Raw genomic sequence first — 20,154 nt, forward strand, 5'->3', positions numbered from 1 at the left:
TTTAAAGTAATACATTTCGTTACATATTAATGTCTGAGCAACAGTAATATATTAATATTACATATTACTTTTTAGTTACTTAAAAAAAAAAGAAGCTACAATTGAAGATTTTGTATTATTATTATTAGCCCACAAATTATTTTTGGGACACAGAGATGGCAGATGGGCAGGCATTTACATTATAAGATAGGATTATGAATTACATTAATGAATCAATTTGACTTAAATTAATAAATGTATTAATAGACATACCTTCTATAATGTAGCCTATAATGACACGACTAGCCTCTTTCTATACCTTTTTTTTTAAATTAAAGTCCACAGAACAAGGACTGCATGAGCAGCATAGAATGTTGAGCCTATGAAATTAAGGACATAGAAATATGGTTAAGGTCATTTAATTGTTCAAAATTTGACCTCTCTGAACAGTGAACAGTTATACTGTAGTGTCATTGTGTCAACCAATAACACATCATAACAAAATGCATCTTGACCTACAGTACCACTTGTTTGACAACCAACAACTAGCCAATTTTAAGTAACACAACCGTCCCTATGGGATCTAAACTCCATCCATGTGTGGTCAAAGTGGCAAATAAAATCTCTTAACACAGCATTTTGACATTCCCAGCCGACACTCATTTAGATAGACATGGCATGAGTTTAAAAAATTGACTGACATGAACTCTGCAGCCGCACCATGGGGATTTTACATTGAGCACACACACCCGATGTTTGGCTTCTAACTTAGCTCTGGACTTTAATTGCCTTTCAATAAAACCACATTTGATAGACATAAATATCACCTACATGTTACTGATTAGAGATTATTTTATATTTTTGTAATCAGTTCATTATTTCCTGCATAATCGATGAATAAAACTGACGTGTGTAAATTGGAATATTGCATTGTGTGATACTTAACTTGCCTTCTTTAAATAAATTAAATAGACTATCATCTTATATAAACACAATTGGCACAAGGAATTGTCTCTCCCTTCAGCCATTATAGTAAAATTAGAATCACAGAGATTTGTTGACAATGATAGCTGTAGAGAGAGGTGCGCGCTTAGTTTTAACAGGGATTTTGCTGTAGGCTGCGGCTTTGTGGGTGGATAAAAACAACACCTTCACTTTGGTGGGTAACGCACAAAGTAACGTAGTAACGTAGTGTCATTTTAATAATATATTACAGCTTCTCCTTGTAGTAATGCGCTATATTACCCGTTACCGCAATTCGGTAATATATTACGTAACGGCGTTACATTACTAACGCACGTTACCCAACACTGATATTAACACATTGTGTGCCAGAGGTTTATTAAGATGTTTGCACCTACCCACACCCCCTCTTACACCAGCAAGCAACCCTGGCTGTGGCAATCAGATTTTTTGTAGCCACAAATCACAGTATAAAAATAGAAAGGATTGCCAAGCCATTTCAACAGCAATAACAATAATAATAATAATAATACATTATATATATATATATTTAAAATTACATTAATGTATTATTATAAACGGATTACATTACATTCATTTTGGGACGGTTACATTTTTATTTTGGGACAGTTCTGGGACGGGGGAGGGGGGGAGTTAGTCTGGAGCTCCCACACACGCACACACACACACGAAAAAGTCAACAAGGTCTATGATCCTTGTGTACACTGTAATATTAATCTATTGACATCAGTATTATGTATATGATTCCTGTCCCAGGTGGCAACCAGGAGGAGCACAGCAATGGAAAGAGTAATATTTATACACACACATACATACATGTATGTACTGTATACACAATTTAACTTTTCAACAGTGTAGTTCTCGGTCTCTGTTGGGGCTTAATTGACTTGTTCAGGGAACTTGACACATAGCTTGACACTCAAAACGTGTTTCGAGCTGGCAGATCTGCTCATTTCTATACTTTTGTGTGACGCTGTAGTATCTTCAAGTAGGGCTTTAATTTACAAAAAAACTAATATACTGGGCAGGCCAGGGGTGAACCGCTGACTTTATGAAGAAGTATTAAATGGCTCTTAAGTGGTTAATGCCATAAGGGACAATGACGTCAGATTCCTAAACTTCCTGCCAGTTTCCAGCAGCCAGTGACGTGACAACTAGTTAATAAACACTCTGTGTGGTTTCCAGGCAGGAACGCTGACTAGGGATTAACATTCTGCTCAGGAAACCAGGGGAAATCTGCAGAGAGCAGCATTCATTCACACACAAACAAACACACGCGCGCGCACGCACACTCGCACAGGCATACACACAGTGTTTGTACTACTATACTTGTGAGGACATCAAAATGAAGGGTGTCAAGAGACCATTGAAGAGTGAAGAGGGGAACTGAGGTAATGAGTGAGAGCAGCTCAGGACAGAGGAGAGGAGAGGAGAGAGGAGAGGAGAGCTGGCAGAGAGGCGTGGGAGAGGAGAGATAAGGACAGGAGATATGAAGGGAGAAACGGGTCAAAGAGAGAGAGACAGAGAGACAGAGAGAGACAGAGAGACAGAGAGAGGCAGAGAGAGAGAGAGAGAGAGAGAGAGAGAGAGAGAGAGAGAGAGAGAGAGAGAGAGATCGAAGTGGAACAGAGACGTTTTGTTGTTCCACCATCTGCTGAGCTAGAAGCCCTGCTATTATGGTCACATGAGGCCACACACACACACGCACACACACACGCACACACGAACGAACCTCTCTCCCTCTCCAAAACACAGAGTGAACACTCTCAACGCGCGTGCGTGCGTGCGTGCGTGCGTGCGTGTGCGTGTGTGTGTGCGTGTGTGTGTGTGTGTGTGTGTGTGTGTGTGCGTCTCTGTCTGCACAGCGTGATGCGGTGGCTACAGTATAACCTTGGACAGGAAACCAACCCTTTTCTTGTTTTGTTCACAAGCCACAGGTGCTGATGAAATTCACTAGCCGCCTGGCGCCTGCATGCTTTTATAAGCCAATACATTTGATCTACAGCATCATTTTTAATTTTGAGATGTATTTTTTGGGACGTCCATGCTTTAGATCAGTGTAATCAGGTCAGTGTAGAGAGACAAGTCCTTGTGCTCACAAGAAGCATAATGGTCTGTGCACTAACTGGCTGAGCCACCAGGCAACCCTACAGTATTCATTTTTAAATAGAATGGCGCACACAAAGGATGGCTGATAGCCTTGATGCCCTTTACACAGTCAAATCCAGTGTGCTGTATGCAATTTTATCACCGTTTTATCCCTTCTTCTGGTCAGACTGAATCATTTCCTTTTGGGATATGTAGAATGCCTGATATGTTTGCTATTTATGTTCCCCAATAAACATAAATAAAATTGAGCTTGTTGTAGATAGGCTATTTTCACTATTTGTCATACAAGGAAGTAGGGTAAAATGGTTCTGAAAATGTTCCCCCCCGTTTTCTTTTTTTTTACTAATCGCGCCGTATGTGTGTGTGTGGTTCTCACCAAACTGTGTGATGTAGGTGATGCAGCTGTGCACGATGACCGGTATGTCTGTGTTGGTGAGTTGTTGCTGGCTCAGGGAGTCTCCCCCGCTCCCTGCTGCTGTCTGGATGGCCCCACACCAGCCTGCAAAGTCCAGCTTCTTCTCTCCCTCGATGTACAGCGTCCTGACAGCACAGGAGAGAGAGGTGTTTTACAACACATATTTTGTTTGTTTGTGTTTGTGTTTGTGTGTGTGTGTGTGTGTGTGTGTGTGTGTGTGTGTGTGTGTGTGTGTGTGTGTGTGTGTGTGTGTGTGTGTGTGTGTGTGTGTGTGTGTGTGTGCGCATATAGGCATTCTGAATATAGCTGTTTAGTGGGTAGCATGATACATAAGAAACATACTGTAAATATTAGGTACATTAAGAACTAACCCGTGTCCCCAATACTGGACACGTTAGAAACAGACATTTGAACCAGCTTTGAAATGTGCAACAACGTTTCCTCCTGCTCACCTGCCCTTCTCCACCAGAACCAGAACCCCGTTGTCCTGTTGGATCGCTGTGGAAAAGACATCAAATTTTTTTGAGTGAATCCGCAGTCACAGGAAAAAATAAGCTTTGGTAGTGTACAGTACACAGTCAAATTTACGAAAATACATTTATTTTAATAAAATTAAAATATGGAGATAAGCGGTTTCTGCCGAACAGCAACGATAAGTGCATATGTACAGTGTTTATCCTTTATGTTTTTTTGTACACACAGGTGTGTACATGCATGTACATGAACAGAGTTGTGACTCACAGAGCTCCTGCAGCTTGCGGAGGGGGATCTCCTCTCCCTGGCTGTTCTCCAGGTAGGCATGCAGGGTGGAGTCCACCAGAGCGAACCAACCAACCTTGGGGGTCTGCAGGTTCAAGCCGTCTTTGTACTTCAGCCGACCGATCCGCTCGAACCCCAGCCTCAACAGAGGCTCCGCGTCGGCTGGGATGAACGTCTGGGGAACACACAAGGTATAATAATAGTAAATAATTAGACCTATTTCCAGTGGTGGAAAGTAACTAAGTACATTTACTTAAGTACTGTACTTAAGTACAATTTTGAGGTATTTGTACTTTACTTGAGTATTTCCAATTTCCAATACTTTTACTTCTACTCCACTACATCTCAGAGGCAAATATTGTACTTTTACTCCACTACAATTATTTGAAACTTTAGTTACTAGTTACTTTTCAGATTTAAATGATGATATTATGAAACATACATTAACCACTTTAGCCTTATTTTATACATAGGCTATTTGAAAATAGCAGATCTACAAGCTCACAACGCGTCGCATCGCGACGCGTTGTGAGCTTGTAGATCTGCTATTTTCAAATATTTAGTACTTTTACTTTTGGTACTTTAAGTACATTTTGATGCCAATACTTTTGTACTTTTACTTAAGTATTTTTTTTATTCTGGACTTTTACTTGTAACAGAGTATTTTTATATTTCAGTATTGGTACTTTTACTTAAGTAAAGAATTTGAGTACTTTTTCCACCACTGCCTATTTCATCCCGCAGGGGAAGTTTAGTTTTCACCTTCACCCAGCTGAGTGTTAAGGGGTTACACTTCTTGGTCACGAACACTTCGACACATTGCCGGTGCTGGGAATCAAACCTGGGACCTCTCTACCCATTCAGCTATGACTGCCCCAAGGTACAGTGGATTCCCCTGGGGATTGTCTTAAATGTGTAGCCTAACCTTGAATCTCTTCACTAAAAAAGGACATTTTTAACATTTTTTTGTTTGGTCATTGCTGCTAACCCCTACTGTTGGGGTCTTGGGGAGAGCGTAGCCAACCTCGACTCTGATACGCATGGAGTCAACAGCTGCTATACTTTTCACCCGACAGTGAGGCGTTTCACCTGGACAGCATAACATACGAGTACAAAGAGGTTCACACTATCTGACCTAGATCCCCTCCCTGCTGAATAGGTCCCAGCCAAACAACTGGGGTCACTAGTGCAGCAATAAGGACACCCTCCCCTGCTGGATTCCCAGCCATGAACACGGCCAATTGTGCTCGATGGAGTGCGGCCAAGCCGGCGGCACCACTGCCAGGGATTAAACCCGGGTTTCCGAGGTGGTGGGTGAGCGTTTCTACCTCTATGCCATCCAGACACCCTAATCAAATTACATGATTGACCTATTCTGTATCATATACTGTACATTATCCCTAAAGGTATGAACCACCAGCAGTCAATCACAATATTTGTCAGAGAGATGACATGAGAGCTAATATTTGTCCTCCCAGTCATCAGGTAAATACTATGGACACTGATATAGCATTAAATTCAGCTCAGTGAAATGGCTAGAATTATGAAAAGAAAAACACTTTGTTTTTAGGTTTTAGGTTTCTTGTTATACTTTGTCAAGTCAGTTGAGCTTTTTACAAATGAAATATCTAAATCAATTACAGATTTACAATCAACACTAAGAAGAATATAAATGGGTGTTTGGCCAGTCTTGTTTGCAGTTATACAGGAGGTGAAATCAGGCCAATGGCTGCCTGCTTTTGCAATCAGCATTTGCCCTAAAACTGGCTTAAATCCACCATGACCACAAACCATGAAGTTTAAAAGTTGAGTTGAGGCTGCACGTTATCACACAGTATATCAAGCACAGTAAGAAACAAACAAACAAAAAAGGCCGGTCTTTATACCTTGGCAATGGACTTGACCCATTCTTTATGGCTCTGTTCTTCATCTGTGCCAAACAGATAAAGCCGGTCCGAGTCCGAGTACAGCTCAAATGTAAAGTCATAACTGAGAGAGAAGGAGGGAGGAAGCAGAGAGACAAAGATATAGACAGACAGGGAGAATAATACGGTTTCAATAACAGTTCTGCTTCTGTACAGTCACAACCACTGTACTGTACTGTAGCTGTGTACATATTCATTGCTCCACAATAGACCGCCGAAGTCTGATGTCATTTACACATCCTTTGTTTGTCTACCTGGTTCGCAGTTTTCCACCCCCGTTCTGAATCCCATAGACGTATTTAATATCGCGTCAAATAAGAACTGTGTTCCAAAAATAAACAAATGACCACGGCGGGTTGACTCTTATGGATATGAAGCATCAACTGACGGTGAGAAAACGCTAATGTTACTTCCGCCAAATTAGTTACATTTTCGCCAGAAACAGACTGTATCAAATATAAGTGACTGACTATCATAAACTATACAGAACCTCCTCCCTGACAATAACGCCGACACGCGGTGTTTATTTTTGGACCACAATTCTTATATGAGACGATTCTAAGATGACCCAATGTTATTCTCCATAGAGAAATTACTTCCGCAAACCTGGGGATGAACGAGTGACGTCAGGACTTCGGTGCTCTATTCACTCCACCCAAAAGTGACTACACACAGTTTGCTGTGTGCATACAAAATGTAGCCATGTTTCTTGGATATTGATTCATACAGTTTATTTTTTCTCTCTCTCTCACCAATTTAGTCATTATGCAAATTCCCCTGTCATGGCTGAATAGTCTCTGTCACTGCCAACCACTTCATTTTTTGCATAATCGTCATAATCATTTCCATGCTGAAAAATTTGTATTTCCAAACATTAAAAAAAATAGTGGAAGCTCAAAACTTGTCACATCGTAACACGTTTTGAGCTTGTAGATCGGCTATTTCCACTATTGTTTTTAGTATAAAGTTATTAAATTATGCATGTTATTTGTCACTGCGCACCTTTTGTTTACGAAGCCTAAAAGCCAAACAGAAATTTAATTGTTATTCGTAATGTTCCAATGTTCAATGACAGAAACACAATTAAATCGTTAATGAATCAGTCAATTTAATCATCAAGTACATTTTTATAATCGTGACAGCCCTGCTGACAACGCATCAGCTATTTCAGGCAAATCCCCCCCCCCCCCCTGCCCCACAATCGGGGATGCTAGGGTTCAAGTAAAGTGTGGTGTTGTGTACCCATGTTTCTTGGGAGCGTGGACAGACAAACAGACTATCTCTGCAGCCTTCAGAGATCCGTTGGGCGTGGAGTTCTTGTCACTCTCATAGTAGCTGAAGCAGCCGTCGTTCAGCGTGCACCAGCGCCGACTGAACTCTGCACACATTGACACAGGTAGCAGGTTTAAATGACAATGATGCTGAAAGCAGACATGCTGCTAATGTATAGTAGTAATAGTAGTAGTAATGTAGTAGAGCTGGGCGATGTGGACAAATTCAAATATCACAATATTTTTGACAAAATGCCTCAATATCGACGATAATGCAACGTTTCCCCCCCCTGAAAATAGTGAAAATGTTTTCACTATCTTTGAAAAAGTAAAGAATTGGGCTTAAGTGATTAAAACCAGGAAAGGACAACTCTTAAGCCATATTACAATATTATTATGCTATCCAAAATGTCAGACAATATCTTGTCTCATCACAATATCGATATATATTTCCCCGCTCAATAATGTAGTAGGTAAAAGAAGCATATGTATGCCTGTATTCATGTGTGTATTTGTGTTTTCATCTGCGTGTGTGTGAGAGAGTGTGTGTGTCCGTGTCCGTGTGTGTGTGTGTGTGTGTGTTTGTTTCTGTGTGTGTTTCTGTGTGTGTGTTCACCCTACCCTCTTGGCCTTTGCGTTCGGTGATGGCTCTGATCATGGAGCCAGTCTTGAACAGGAAACCATTGTGGCAGACGGAGGGCGTGGGTTTATAAGGAACCGCCTCCATGAGCCCGCCCACTTCTGACCGCGGCAGCTCTGCAAGAAATAATAATAATAATAATTAATTAGACCCATTTGATCCTGCAGGGGAGATTCAGTTTTCAGTTAGGAGTGTCTTGGTCTGGGACACCTCGACACATTGCTGGGAATCGAACCTGGGAGCTTCTGTTTCCAAGGCGGCCTCTCTACCCAACCCAATCAGCTAAGAAAAAACACCATGGGAAGTAAACAGTCGCTACACTATGCTAGCGGTTGCCGTTGAGTCAAGACAAAACCCTGGGGCGTGGAAGCCTCCGAGATAAACAGTAAACAGTCCAAACATTTTAGCGGTAAGTCACACACAAGGAGGTAAATATTTTCTGTGTGTGTGTTACCACACAAGCAGTAGCACAACAACAATGCTGGGAAATGTGATTATCATCCGTTTACAGCTGTCACAGAGATATGACAGTGACAACTTTATTGGGCAACCTATCTCCTTACAGGTCTTCAACAGATTTTAATCAGTTACCCTAGATGAATAGGCCTGTCTAAATGCATCTTTGAGTAGGTATTTTGCAAACTGCATAGGCTGTCGTTGTGAATGTAGGCTATCAAGTCTACCAACAACTATCATGTCAAATTATGTGGGCGTGCATATATAAGAGAGAAGAGAGAGAGAGAGAGAGAGAGAGAGAGAGAGAGAGAGAGAGAGAGAGAGAGAGAGAGAGAGAGAGAGAGAGAGAGAGAGAGAGAGAGAGAGAGAGAGAGAGAGAGAGAGAGAGAGAGAGAGAGAGAGAGAGAGAGAGAGAGAGAGAGAGAGAGAGAGAGAGAGAGAGAGAGGAGAGAGAGAGAGAGAGAATACACTCACACTGTAGTTCTTAATGTACTGTATATCGTCTCATTATGTCCAAAACTGTTACTTTTCAGGATTCAAATTCAAAAGTAGCAGATCTACAAGCTCAAAACGCGGCGCAAAGCGACACGTTTCTAGCTTGTAGATCTGCTACTTTTGATGCTTTAGTCAGTGTGACGCTGTAGTATGATCAAGTAGGTTGTTAATTTACGAAAAACACAAAAAGTTAAAATATGGTTTCTGCCCGACAGCAACGATATCATCTACCAACAACTGCTGTCAAATGCTGATGCCGTTGTGTAATACTGTAATGCCTGTGATTCTGCAACGCCAGCATGCAATGTATAAGCACACACAGGAGAGGATTTTAATGCAGCTCTGTTTGCTTCTGTGTACAAAGACAAAGCCGGCATTAATGGCTGCTCCTCGTCGCACCAATATTGCGTGATCTCTGTGTAAAAGTGGCTTAACTACCCTACCCTACCCTTCAGGGTATGTCATAATAAGGGCACATTTGGCGAAAATAGCAGATCTACAAGCTTGTAGATCGGAGAGATTTTGTGTAGAGGGAGAAAAAGGAGGGGGGCCATGTAGAGCCCTGGGGGACACTAGTCAACAAAGTATAGTGTTTAAGTGGTTAAAGGGTCTACACCATGAAAATCACTTTTGTCTTGTTTTTTTGTATTTTTTGGGGTCCCCAGTGTCTCTTGTACCCAAAAAAATGTTGTTCTTTTTAATTCAGTCATTCCTTCTCATTTCAGGGATTTCCAGAATGGGCGTGTCTGAACAGGCGATCTCAGAATGGAAATGTTTATGATGTCACAAACATTATTGATGGCAAACCCAATGTTAAACTTTTTATACCCCCCCTAAGTGGGGGTCTACGAACAAATACCTCGGGCTCGGATTTTGGCTCCGCCCCCCGGAAGTGGGTGAAACAGGCACCTCAAACACTTGGTGGAATTGTTCAAAAATGTTCAAAGTGTCTTTTTTTCGATTTTGTATTTTTCTTAGATGCTTCTTTTTATGCAGAATTTTTCCTTTTTTTTTTTTTTTTTTTATATATATTTTTTATTAACAGACAGAATTGCTCAGTAGCCCCCCCCTGCCCAAGAGGACGTTTTGGTATTGCAGCTGAAAGTGCTGTATAAGCCAGAGACAATTGACTTGGGATGAGTATATCTGAGTTATGATTTAGGCTCAAACCTTTTGAAAAAGGTTTGAGGGACATACACCATATGATATTAAATATCAAATATTTTTTTTAAATTCATGGTGTAGCTCCTTTAAGCGGAGCTAGCAACACTGCAGCTGAGCTCAAGACCCTGATGGTGACAGCGATCCAGGACCAGGAGTGCCGGATACAAGTGGTGGTTGGTTGGGAACTACCGCATCGCATCATCGCAAGTGGCTCAGAGTGTTAAAATGGAGGGTTTGCACTGTGGTACCTGTGTTGGGGGTTTGCACTGTGGTACCTGTGTTGGGGGTTTGCACTGTGGTACCTGTGTTGGGGGTTTGCACTGTGGTACCTGTGTTGGGGGTTTGCACTGTGGTACCTGTGTTGGGGGGTTTGCACTGTGGTACCTGTGTTGGGGGTTTGCACTGTGGTACCTGTGTTGGGGGTTTGCACTGTGGTACCTGTGTTGGGGGTTTGCACTGTGGTACCTGTGTTGGGGGTTTGCACTGCGGTACCTGTGTTGGGGGTTTGCACTGTGGTACCTGTGTTGGGGGTTTGCACTGTGGTACCTGTGTTGGGGGTTTGCACTGTGGTACCTGTGTTGGGGGTTTGCACTGTGGTACCTGTGTTGAGGGTTTGCACTGTGGTACCTGTGTTGGGGGTTTGCACTGTGGTACCTGTGTTGGGGGTTTGCACTGTGGTACCTGTGTTGGGGGTTTGCACTGCGGTACCTGTGTTGAGGTTGAGGCTGAGGAACTCGGCCTGCAGCGGCTGGGAGTGGGCGTGGGCCAGGGACAGGGGGGAGGGGCAGTCGGCCACGTCCGTAGAGCAGTTCACATCGGCGCCGCAGAAGACCAGGCTCAATGTCTCCAGCACATCACTGCACTGTACGTTGATGCACAACGCCTAGAGGGAAGAGAGACACAACCAGGGTTCACGTTAAGAGTCACAAAAGTCAGTGTGGCGCCCTCTGCTAATGGGTGTCAATGATTTATTGATCGTAGTTGGGAACATCCACATTCATCATGCCTGTAAAGAGCCAGAGAGGGTGAGAGAGTATCACAAGGTAAAAATAAACAAACAAACAAGGACTGAATTGGTCTAGAGTAGACATTAGGGCATTAACAGAATAATCGAATATTCGAATATTCGACTATCAAAACCACTATTCGACCACTGTAATCAAAGTCGAATATTCTATTAAAAAAAAGATTTTTTTTTTCAGTGTCTTTTCTACAGCAGACACGCAGCTGTGAGCTCTGGTGTGACATCAACTCGCATTCCTTTTTTAATAATCAAATATTAATATATTCGAATACTTATAGGTTGAATAATTCGAATGCTAAAAATCACTATTCGTGAATGCCCTACTAGACATACACTGTAAATACTGCACCTGTGCGTAACTCAACTATTCATTCATGCACATAGACTACAGTAATCACACCTACCTATTTCAACATCAACACATACCACACATACTTGCACCCTGCATAATAAGACTGCACACGCAAACATTATGCTTACATAATATGGACATACACACATATCCTATTCACATGTAAATAGATATGTATACACCCATACTGTACAGCATGCACATATGGATACTATTTAGAAGTAGGAACCATGCACACCTTCAAGTACTGCTATAAAGAACGTACAGTACATATTTTGCTATTTCTTCACCTTCTACTTACTATTATTATTTAAAAAAAAGGTTATTGTTGCTAGAATGTTGCAAAACCAAAACATTATATTATTGTGTATATAAGATTTAACAATACAAATATTAAATACACACTCACTCACACACACACACGCACAACGCACTCACACAGTAATAAATACAGTCCCCCAAACATGCCCACACAATTTCAGAATGCTACCTGCTCACAGATTAACGTGGAAAAAATGTCAAGGTCTGGCTGATAGCCAGCACCCTAGAGAACGGGATGTTCTACAGTAGCTACTGCAAGTAGTTGCTGAAATAGTTTTCCTCCAGTTTCCCCTGACTTTTTCATGCACCTCTCTAGTGGGTGCTGCTTTAGAAATAGTTTTCCTCCAGTTTCCCTGACTTTTACATGCACCTCTCTAGTGGGTACTGCTATAGAAACGGAGAAAGAGAGTCTGGAAACACAAAGAGAGGAGGCAGCAAACGAAGGCGCAGAGGACAAAGAGGAATGGAGATCTGGTTGTGACGGAGGGAGGCATGGACAGTGAGAATGAGAGAGGCGAGGGGAGGGAGAGAGAGATAGATGGAAGATGATGATAGTCGGCCTGTCATAATTATTACATAATCGCGACTATTTGAGATAATCACAATTAATTTGCATAATTGTCATAATTTTCATAATTGTTTCTATGTCGAAAATTGTTCGTACATTTTCAAATATTTTCAAAAAATTGTGGAAATAGACAATCTACAAGCTTACAATTGCGCCATATTGTCAGCTTGTAGATCGGCTGTGCAATTTTTACATTTTTGACTGGGACACCATCCCAAGTCCTATATCTACATGTCAGAATGTGGGCGTTTCGCGAGACTTTCTGGTGACTGTACAGTACTGTACATTTGCTGACTGTCTCCTTTACTCACTAGCCATGAAGAATCTGTGTATGTGTGTGTGTGTGTGTGTGTGTGTGTGTGTGTGTGTGTGTGTGTGTGTGTGTGTGTGTGTGTGTGTGTGTGTGTGTGTGTGTGTGTGTGTGTGTGTGTGCGTGTGCACACAGCGTAGCTATGTGCCTGGCCAGAGGGGATTGCTTACACCGTCTGAGACCGAGAGCGCAAAATGACAATAGAGATCTTTATCATTTCAATAAATAAGCATAAACAAACTGCTTCACATGAACAATTTTGGTGTAATTAAGATCTTTTCAAAAGTAGCAGATCTACAAGCCGCATTTCGAGCTTGTGGATCTGCTACTTTTGATGCTTTTGTGTGACGCTGTAGTATGGTCAAGTATGGCGTTAATTCACAAAAAAACAAAAAGTAAAAATATGGAGATAAGAGGTTTCTGCCCGACAGCAACGATGTAAAAAATCCCTTGCTGATAACAAAGTGTCAACGCTGCAGCATCCTGCTGGGCTCCCTCACAGCATGTGATGCACAGTCAGAGCTTTTCAGCTGGAAGGAAGCAGACGCTGAAGAAGACACAATCCAAACATTCACATCCGCGTGACCACCAGGACACTACACCAGGACACTACACCATGACACTTTTCAAAAGCTGCTGTTATGTGAGCCGTCTCATCACGCCTCCCCCTGCAGCTCTGTGAACGGCACGGCACTGTATTCTGACTGAGTCAACTAGAGCAGTGGTTCTCAACCAGTGGTCCGGGGACCACCAGTGGTCCACGAGGGGGTTTCCAGGTGGTCCCCAGCTAAATGATGTTGAGTTGCTAACCAAATGGATCTTTAACCCCGTAAGCGTTAAACGAGTTAAAAGTCTTTAACTCGTAAGCGTAAAATGAAACCAAATGGACCCGTAAGAGTCATTTTACGCTCTCAAAGAGTCAAATTATTGTTTAACATCTGCATTACTTAATTAACCCATTGATACCTGGAACGCATCTGTGTCACTTTAGATGTCTTTGGCTATTCAAAAATAGCAGATATACAAGCTCATAGCGCGGCACCGAGTGCCGCGCTATGAGCTTGTAGATCTGCTATTTTTGAAAAAAATCTTGAAAAAAAATTGTTGAAAGAAAATGTTTTAGATTTTTTTTTTTTCAAAATGTTTCAAAATTTCAAAACTTTCAAAAAAACCTCAGGTCTTAATGGGTTAAAGAATTGTTATTTTGATCAACGTTATCTCTCCAATGGTACCAACATCAATACAGCATGGAATTGTGGACAAAATCGTATCCAACGATAACAAAATATTCTAAGTCTTGGGTTTGAGAGGCTAAATCTCAAATGGTGGTCTGTGGCTCAAATGCCCAATAAATAATTGATATGAAAAGGGTTGAAAACCACTAAACTAGAGCAAGGGTTCCCAAACCTTTCAGGCCACGATCCCCCAAAATAATAATATTTGGGGACCCCCCTAGCCTGGCATTGCCAGACTGATGACATGGATTCACTCACCCCTTCCGCCACAATGAACGGGTGAGTGAATCCACGTCATCAGTCTGGCAATGCCAGGCTAGGGACCCGCCACCCTGACAAGCACTTGGAATTAGGGGTGTGCCGATACACTAATTTCACCAAACGATACGATACGATATTTGGCTCACAACTTCGATACGATACGATACGCACTTTTTTTATTATGAAAAATATATGGGGGAGAAAAAAAGCAAATGCAAACAAATAATTCTGTTTTTGCATTATTCAGATATGCGAACTTGTAGCTTTTCAGCTACAATAGCCGTTTTGAATCAAAATAGGGCAATAGTGTGATACCTGACCCGAAAAAAAAACATGTTGTCACCCTTTTCACCTCGGGGCTGTTTGCATGCCTGATTATTATTATTGTAAAAAAAAAAAAAAAAAAAAAAGTTTTTTTTTTTTTTTGAAAACGATATTTTTTTTTTCTCAAAACGATACATATCGTCACGAAAACGTATCGCGATATATCGCGGGACGATATATCGGCACACCCCTACTTGGAATTGTAGGCATTATATTTAGTTTGACTCGGTTCCACAAATAAATATTGTGAAAATAGCAGATCTACAAGCTCACAACGCCTCGAGGCGTTTGGGAACCACTGAACTGGCATACCTGGGGGGGGGGGCGGGACGACACTGACCACACCTCCAAGCGGGGGGTCTGGTCTCCCCCCCCCCCCCGGATTTTTTTTTTAACAGAGTAGTTGTAGTTTCCAGAAATTCTGGTGGATTTAGGTAGTTTGATACTTTTATCAGGCTTTACTAACATAGGATCCATTACAAAGCTAAAAGTATACGGCCTAGAGAAATTGATTTGATGAATAAAAGACTCATCTTTAATAATAACCACTAATTACTTAAGTCTCTATATAATTGCATTCAATTACAATTTATCACTCAGAAACATGGAGTGTATGTGTACAGTATATGTGGGTGTGGAGTTTATCCAGACATAATATACATGAAGCGATAAAGCCATAATCAAAGTGGCATGGCGAGAGAGACAGAGAGAGAGAGAGAGAGAGAGTGAGAGCGAGAGACAGAGACACCACTCACACCTTCCAATCAAATACTGCCATGGCGATTTGCATATCAAAAACCCAAGGAAAGGAAAAATGGCCGTCAAGGAGTCGTCAAGGAGGAATGGTCAAATAAAAGGAGTCTCCTTGAGGATTATTAGGGGCGGCCATAGCTGAGTGGTTAGTGAGCCCGCCTAGGGAACCAGAGGCCCTGGTTGCCCCAGGTTCGATTCCAGGCTATCCCAGCATATGCGCCGATGATATGAAATTTGTCCCTGAGCAAGACTCTTAACCCCAATTGCTCACAGGTTCTCATTGGAAACAAGACCGCAAGGACTTTCATGAACGACCTGTTAAAAGGAAAAAGGAATTATTATGCAGGAGAGTCGGCATGTATGCTGAACTAGAGTCCAACAATGCCTAATCATCGATTAATCAACAGATTCCTTTGACTAGTAATCGACTAAGAATGTCGATTACTAGTCACTATTCTTAACCTGTGGGGGCCCTTAGGCGATGGCAGCCCTACTGTAAAGTGTAGCATCCAGTGTAAAACACAGAGCTATGTTAGGGAATTTGATGGTTTCACTTAATTTCACTGCATGCTCTCATCCACATTATTTAGTTTCTTGCTGATTTGAATGCCACTGGAGACCCATAAAATGAGAGTATCTATTAACCCATTCAATCCGGGAACGCATAGCCTACTGTGTCATTTTAGATTTTTAGCTATAACCATTGTTTTATACTTTGGGCTATTCAAAAATAGTAGATATACAAGCTTGTAGATCTGCTATTTATTTATTTTTATCATGAACATTTGTGCAAATCTTTGCAGATAAAAGGTTTTCGAGCGAACATTTTTAACTCAAATCTTCAGGGGATTCTACAAATGTCTTCTAAATCCTAACAGTAAAAAAAAAAATTTATGTTGCTATAATATCATGTCTGCTTTTTTTGAATAGCCAAATAAATCTAAAATGACACAGATGTGTTCGCGGATTGAATGGGTTAACGTTAGCCTGCAGGTTAAAGTTACATAGCATAGAAATGCTTCTCTTCCAGTAGTCCCTTATGCACGATTTATTCTTAGCTGTGTGGTGGTGTAGGGCACCGAAAATAGCAGATCTACTAGCTTGTACGAGTTTGTAGATCTGCTATTTTCGATACGTGATACAGCACGCAGCCAAGTATAAATCAGGCATTACGTGTACTGAAGACTCGCCTTGGCTTACAGTCCATCTGGAACTAATGTCCGCCTCCACCCCACGTTTAGGAAAACCACCACACTAACCACAATGGTGTCACCGTCTGAATGTCAAGTTTAATGTCTGATTTATACGTGGCTGTGCACTGTGTCGCGCAGCGAAAATAGCCACATTTTGGGTGTGCGACACTGGTGAGCAACTAAGCATAAATCTGGCTTTAGTGGGCATTGCAACTGAGACATGAGGGGACAAAGGTATTGTAGGTCAATGCTGTTAACCAGGCTGAGAGAGAAGGAGAGACAGAGAAAGGGGGAGAGACAGAGAGAGAGAGAGCTGGGAAAAGAACAGCAGAGATGGAGTGATGGGGAGAAGGAAGAGGCACTGTTTTTACAGCTGAGGAGCTTGCCTCAAACACACGCAAACACACATTCCAAGTCACACACACACAACCACACACATGGATGCGGGGTCTCTCCTCACATACAGAAGATCATGCACAGCATCTGTTTTTTCTTTAAACCAACAGCTCATTTGGATCAGATTGGGAAATTCCATAGATCTCTGTCACACTGACTGACTCACTCACACACGCGCTCGCGTGCGCACACACACACACACACACACACACACAGAACTGCTCTATTTCACTAACTCAGAACTGGGACCACACACACGTGCGCGTGCGTATATACACACGGGCGCACGCACACAGACAACAGAGATAAAAAATGCTGCAGATATCCACACAGACAAAACCCACAGAGACTAAATGGTCTGGTGCAGACCATTTAGTGTGTGCGTGTGTGGTGCGTGTGTGGCGCATGTGCGGTGTGCATGTCTGGTCAAGGTCTATACAGTATAGTGTAAAACAGTGGTAAGCTTGAATTTTGGAGTAAATCCACTGACAAGCCATTTGTCCATAAAAGGAACCAATAAGGACATGATGTTGCATGATGAGGAAAGAAGCCGCATTAAGTATTTCAAGACTTCCCGCCCTCAAACATCTGCTGCTTATGAGAATGGAAGTCACACACACACACACACACACACACACACACAGAGGAATAAAAAGGTTCTTACTCAATGTCCCTAGAGAGAGAGAGAGCGAGAGAGCGAGAGAGAGAGATTTAATCTGGGTGTGTCTGAAAACACAACCTTCAGTCTGGCCCCTGCAGCTCCAGATTTGAGAATGGGAGGATGAATAAAAGAAAGGAAAAAAACAAGAATGAGAAGGAAGACAGATAGAGGAGAGGAGATGAAAGTCTACCAGTCACACACTGCAATCAGAGGCTGATTAGTGTCTGTCAAACCCCTCCCCAAACACACACACACACACATGCACGCGCGCACGCACAACAAATGAAATAAATGACCACAAATGAACATGTGGTTCATCTTGACATCATCATGAGCAGATCTGAAAAGATTCGGCAAAGACAGAGACAGAGAGAGAGAGAGAGGGAGAGGAAAAAGAAAGAAAAAGGGAGGGATAGAGAGGGGGCAGTGGGGAAAAGAGAGAAACGAAAGAGGGACAGAGAGAGGAAAAATAAAAATGTGGATAGATTGAAAGAGACAGACAGACAGACAGACAGACAGACAGACAGACAGACAGACAGACAGACAGACACAACAAAACATAAACCAGTCTTTACTGAGACCTTGACATATAGCTGTGAGGAGAGTCCTATGGATGGAGAAGTGTAGAGAGAACAGTAGAGCGAGAGAGAGAGAGATGGATGAAGGGATGAGAAACGCAGATGTTATGAACCAGTGGAACCCGGCCGAGCTGAAGCCAATATTCCAAAACCAAAAGTGTCCACGAAAACAGACTCATAAAGACTTAACTGCTCTGCCACGCCTGCCCAGCACTCTTTAAGAAAAACACCAGTAACATGCAATGACACGCAATCGCACGCAAACACACACACCACACCAAACAATCACTTAACCAATTGAACCCCAGCATCCATATGCTGGGGGTCACATTAGACTCAAATATTATTGCTGAAGAGATATGGTGTAGAGGGAAAAAAGTGGGTCAAGCATCAGGAGACCACAAGGGGAGGTAAATGTAATTTTCCCATCTCTTTTGTACATAGTGTTTGTATTTGTTGATGACATGTATTATTGCATTAATATTGTATGCTATGTTGATGAATTGAATAGTTAGGACCACAATGGAAACAAGTCCCCAGGACTTTTGTGTTATCTTTTAGCCTTAATATCTGACTGTACCACATGCTGTTTACATTTCTGACTACTGAAGTATTCAATACAATAAAAAACAGGTCAACTTGACAATGACCCATGTCTGACTCGTCCTGAGTGGAATTTAAATGCCGGTCCATTTTGTTTACACTCTCAGAGTTAAATTAACAGTCTGGACTTTGCAAGTGTACCCATCATGATACCATGACAGCAGCCCATGAATTACACTCGACACCTACCCATCCACACATACACACACCATCGACAGCATGTCACTCAAGACTCAATATAATATCGCTCCACTCAGCCCTTTCACCTTCTTTTATCGTCTCACACTCGCGTGTGTGCACACACACACACACACACACACACACACACACACACACACGTCAATCAAAAGGCTGTACGTATATATGCTGTCATACGACAAGGCACTTCCTGTGCATGTCGGTTTGGGCAATGTGCCAGCAAAGCATGGCACATGTTTGCATACTTTGTGGCACAAAACGCACCTTGCATGACCTTTGTGGCTTTTTTTCTTGAAGACATTCCATAGATTCTACGGTTGTTTTCACAAAAAAATGCATCACAAAAGGTTCCCTACAGGCAAAACAAATGATAGCATTGTCATGGAAAACTGTAAACAGACCAAGGAGTTGTCCTAGTAGTGCTTATCTATGGAAAAGGATTAGCTATTCCTTTAAAAGAAAAGAAGATTTGTAACAAGATATGGGGCTCCTTTGTCGACTACGGAGAGCACAGATTTAGAAAGGACACTGGGTCGGTGACTTTGAGGGGGATTTTACACCTGTAAACATGTGATGTGACAATAAAGATTATTCTGATTGACAGGCCTGTACTTACTAGTTACAAGATGGAGGCCTGGCATGCATCGCTATTCATGGTCTGTATGTGTAAAAGATGGACACTAACATCTTTTGTTTTCTGGATTTTCGCGCGCGCGCACACACACACACACACACACACACACACACACACACACACACACACACACACACACACACACACACACACACACACACACACACACACACACACACACACACACACACACACACACACACACACACACGTGTGTCTGATGTGGTTTTCATTCATCCATCAATTTTCGGGGCCACAGAGCCTGCAGAAAATCCAACACTTTCCTTTCCCTGGCCACATCAGCCAGCTCTGACTGGGGGATCCCAAGGTGATCCCAAGCTAGCGTGGAGATATCATCTCCCCACATGGTCCTCGGTCAGCCCCACAGCCTCTTTGGAACTGGGTGTGCATGGAAAACATCGCGGGGTAGGCGCCCTGGGACCTGGGTGCATCCTTACTGGATGCCTGAATGACCTCAACCGACTCTCATTTCAGCCTCTCGTATCCGTGAGTATAGGAATTCTTGATCTACCAGACTGACAGGTA

At 42.3% G+C, this 20,154-nt stretch overlaps 1 protein-coding gene across 3 annotated transcripts in view; it reads right to left on the reverse strand.

The window, feature by feature from the left end:
- The window catches only part of arap1 (ArfGAP with RhoGAP domain, ankyrin repeat and PH domain 1), a 113,920-nt gene that overhangs the window by 28,192 nt on the left and 65,574 nt on the right, over nucleotides 1–20,154 (reverse strand). For all 3 annotated transcript variants that reach the window (XM_080429607.1, XM_080429608.1, XM_080429606.1), the window contains exons 14-20: nucleotides 10,906–11,080; nucleotides 8,064–8,198; nucleotides 7,414–7,549; nucleotides 6,133–6,235; nucleotides 4,229–4,421; nucleotides 3,940–3,985; nucleotides 3,449–3,612 (exon numbers count right to left, since the gene is read on the reverse strand). In XM_080429607.1, the coding sequence (XP_080285733.1) occupies nucleotides 3,449–3,612; nucleotides 3,940–3,985; nucleotides 4,229–4,421; nucleotides 6,133–6,235; nucleotides 7,414–7,549; nucleotides 8,064–8,198; nucleotides 10,906–11,080 (952 nt within the window). The remainder of the gene's footprint in view (nucleotides 1–3,448; nucleotides 3,613–3,939; nucleotides 3,986–4,228; nucleotides 4,422–6,132; nucleotides 6,236–7,413; nucleotides 7,550–8,063; nucleotides 8,199–10,905; nucleotides 11,081–20,154) is intronic.

This window comes from Gymnoscopelus braueri, assembly GCF_963280865.1.
Source record: "Gymnoscopelus braueri genome assembly, chromosome: 5".
Taxonomy (NCBI): Eukaryota; Metazoa; Chordata; class Actinopteri; order Myctophiformes; family Myctophidae; genus Gymnoscopelus; species Gymnoscopelus braueri.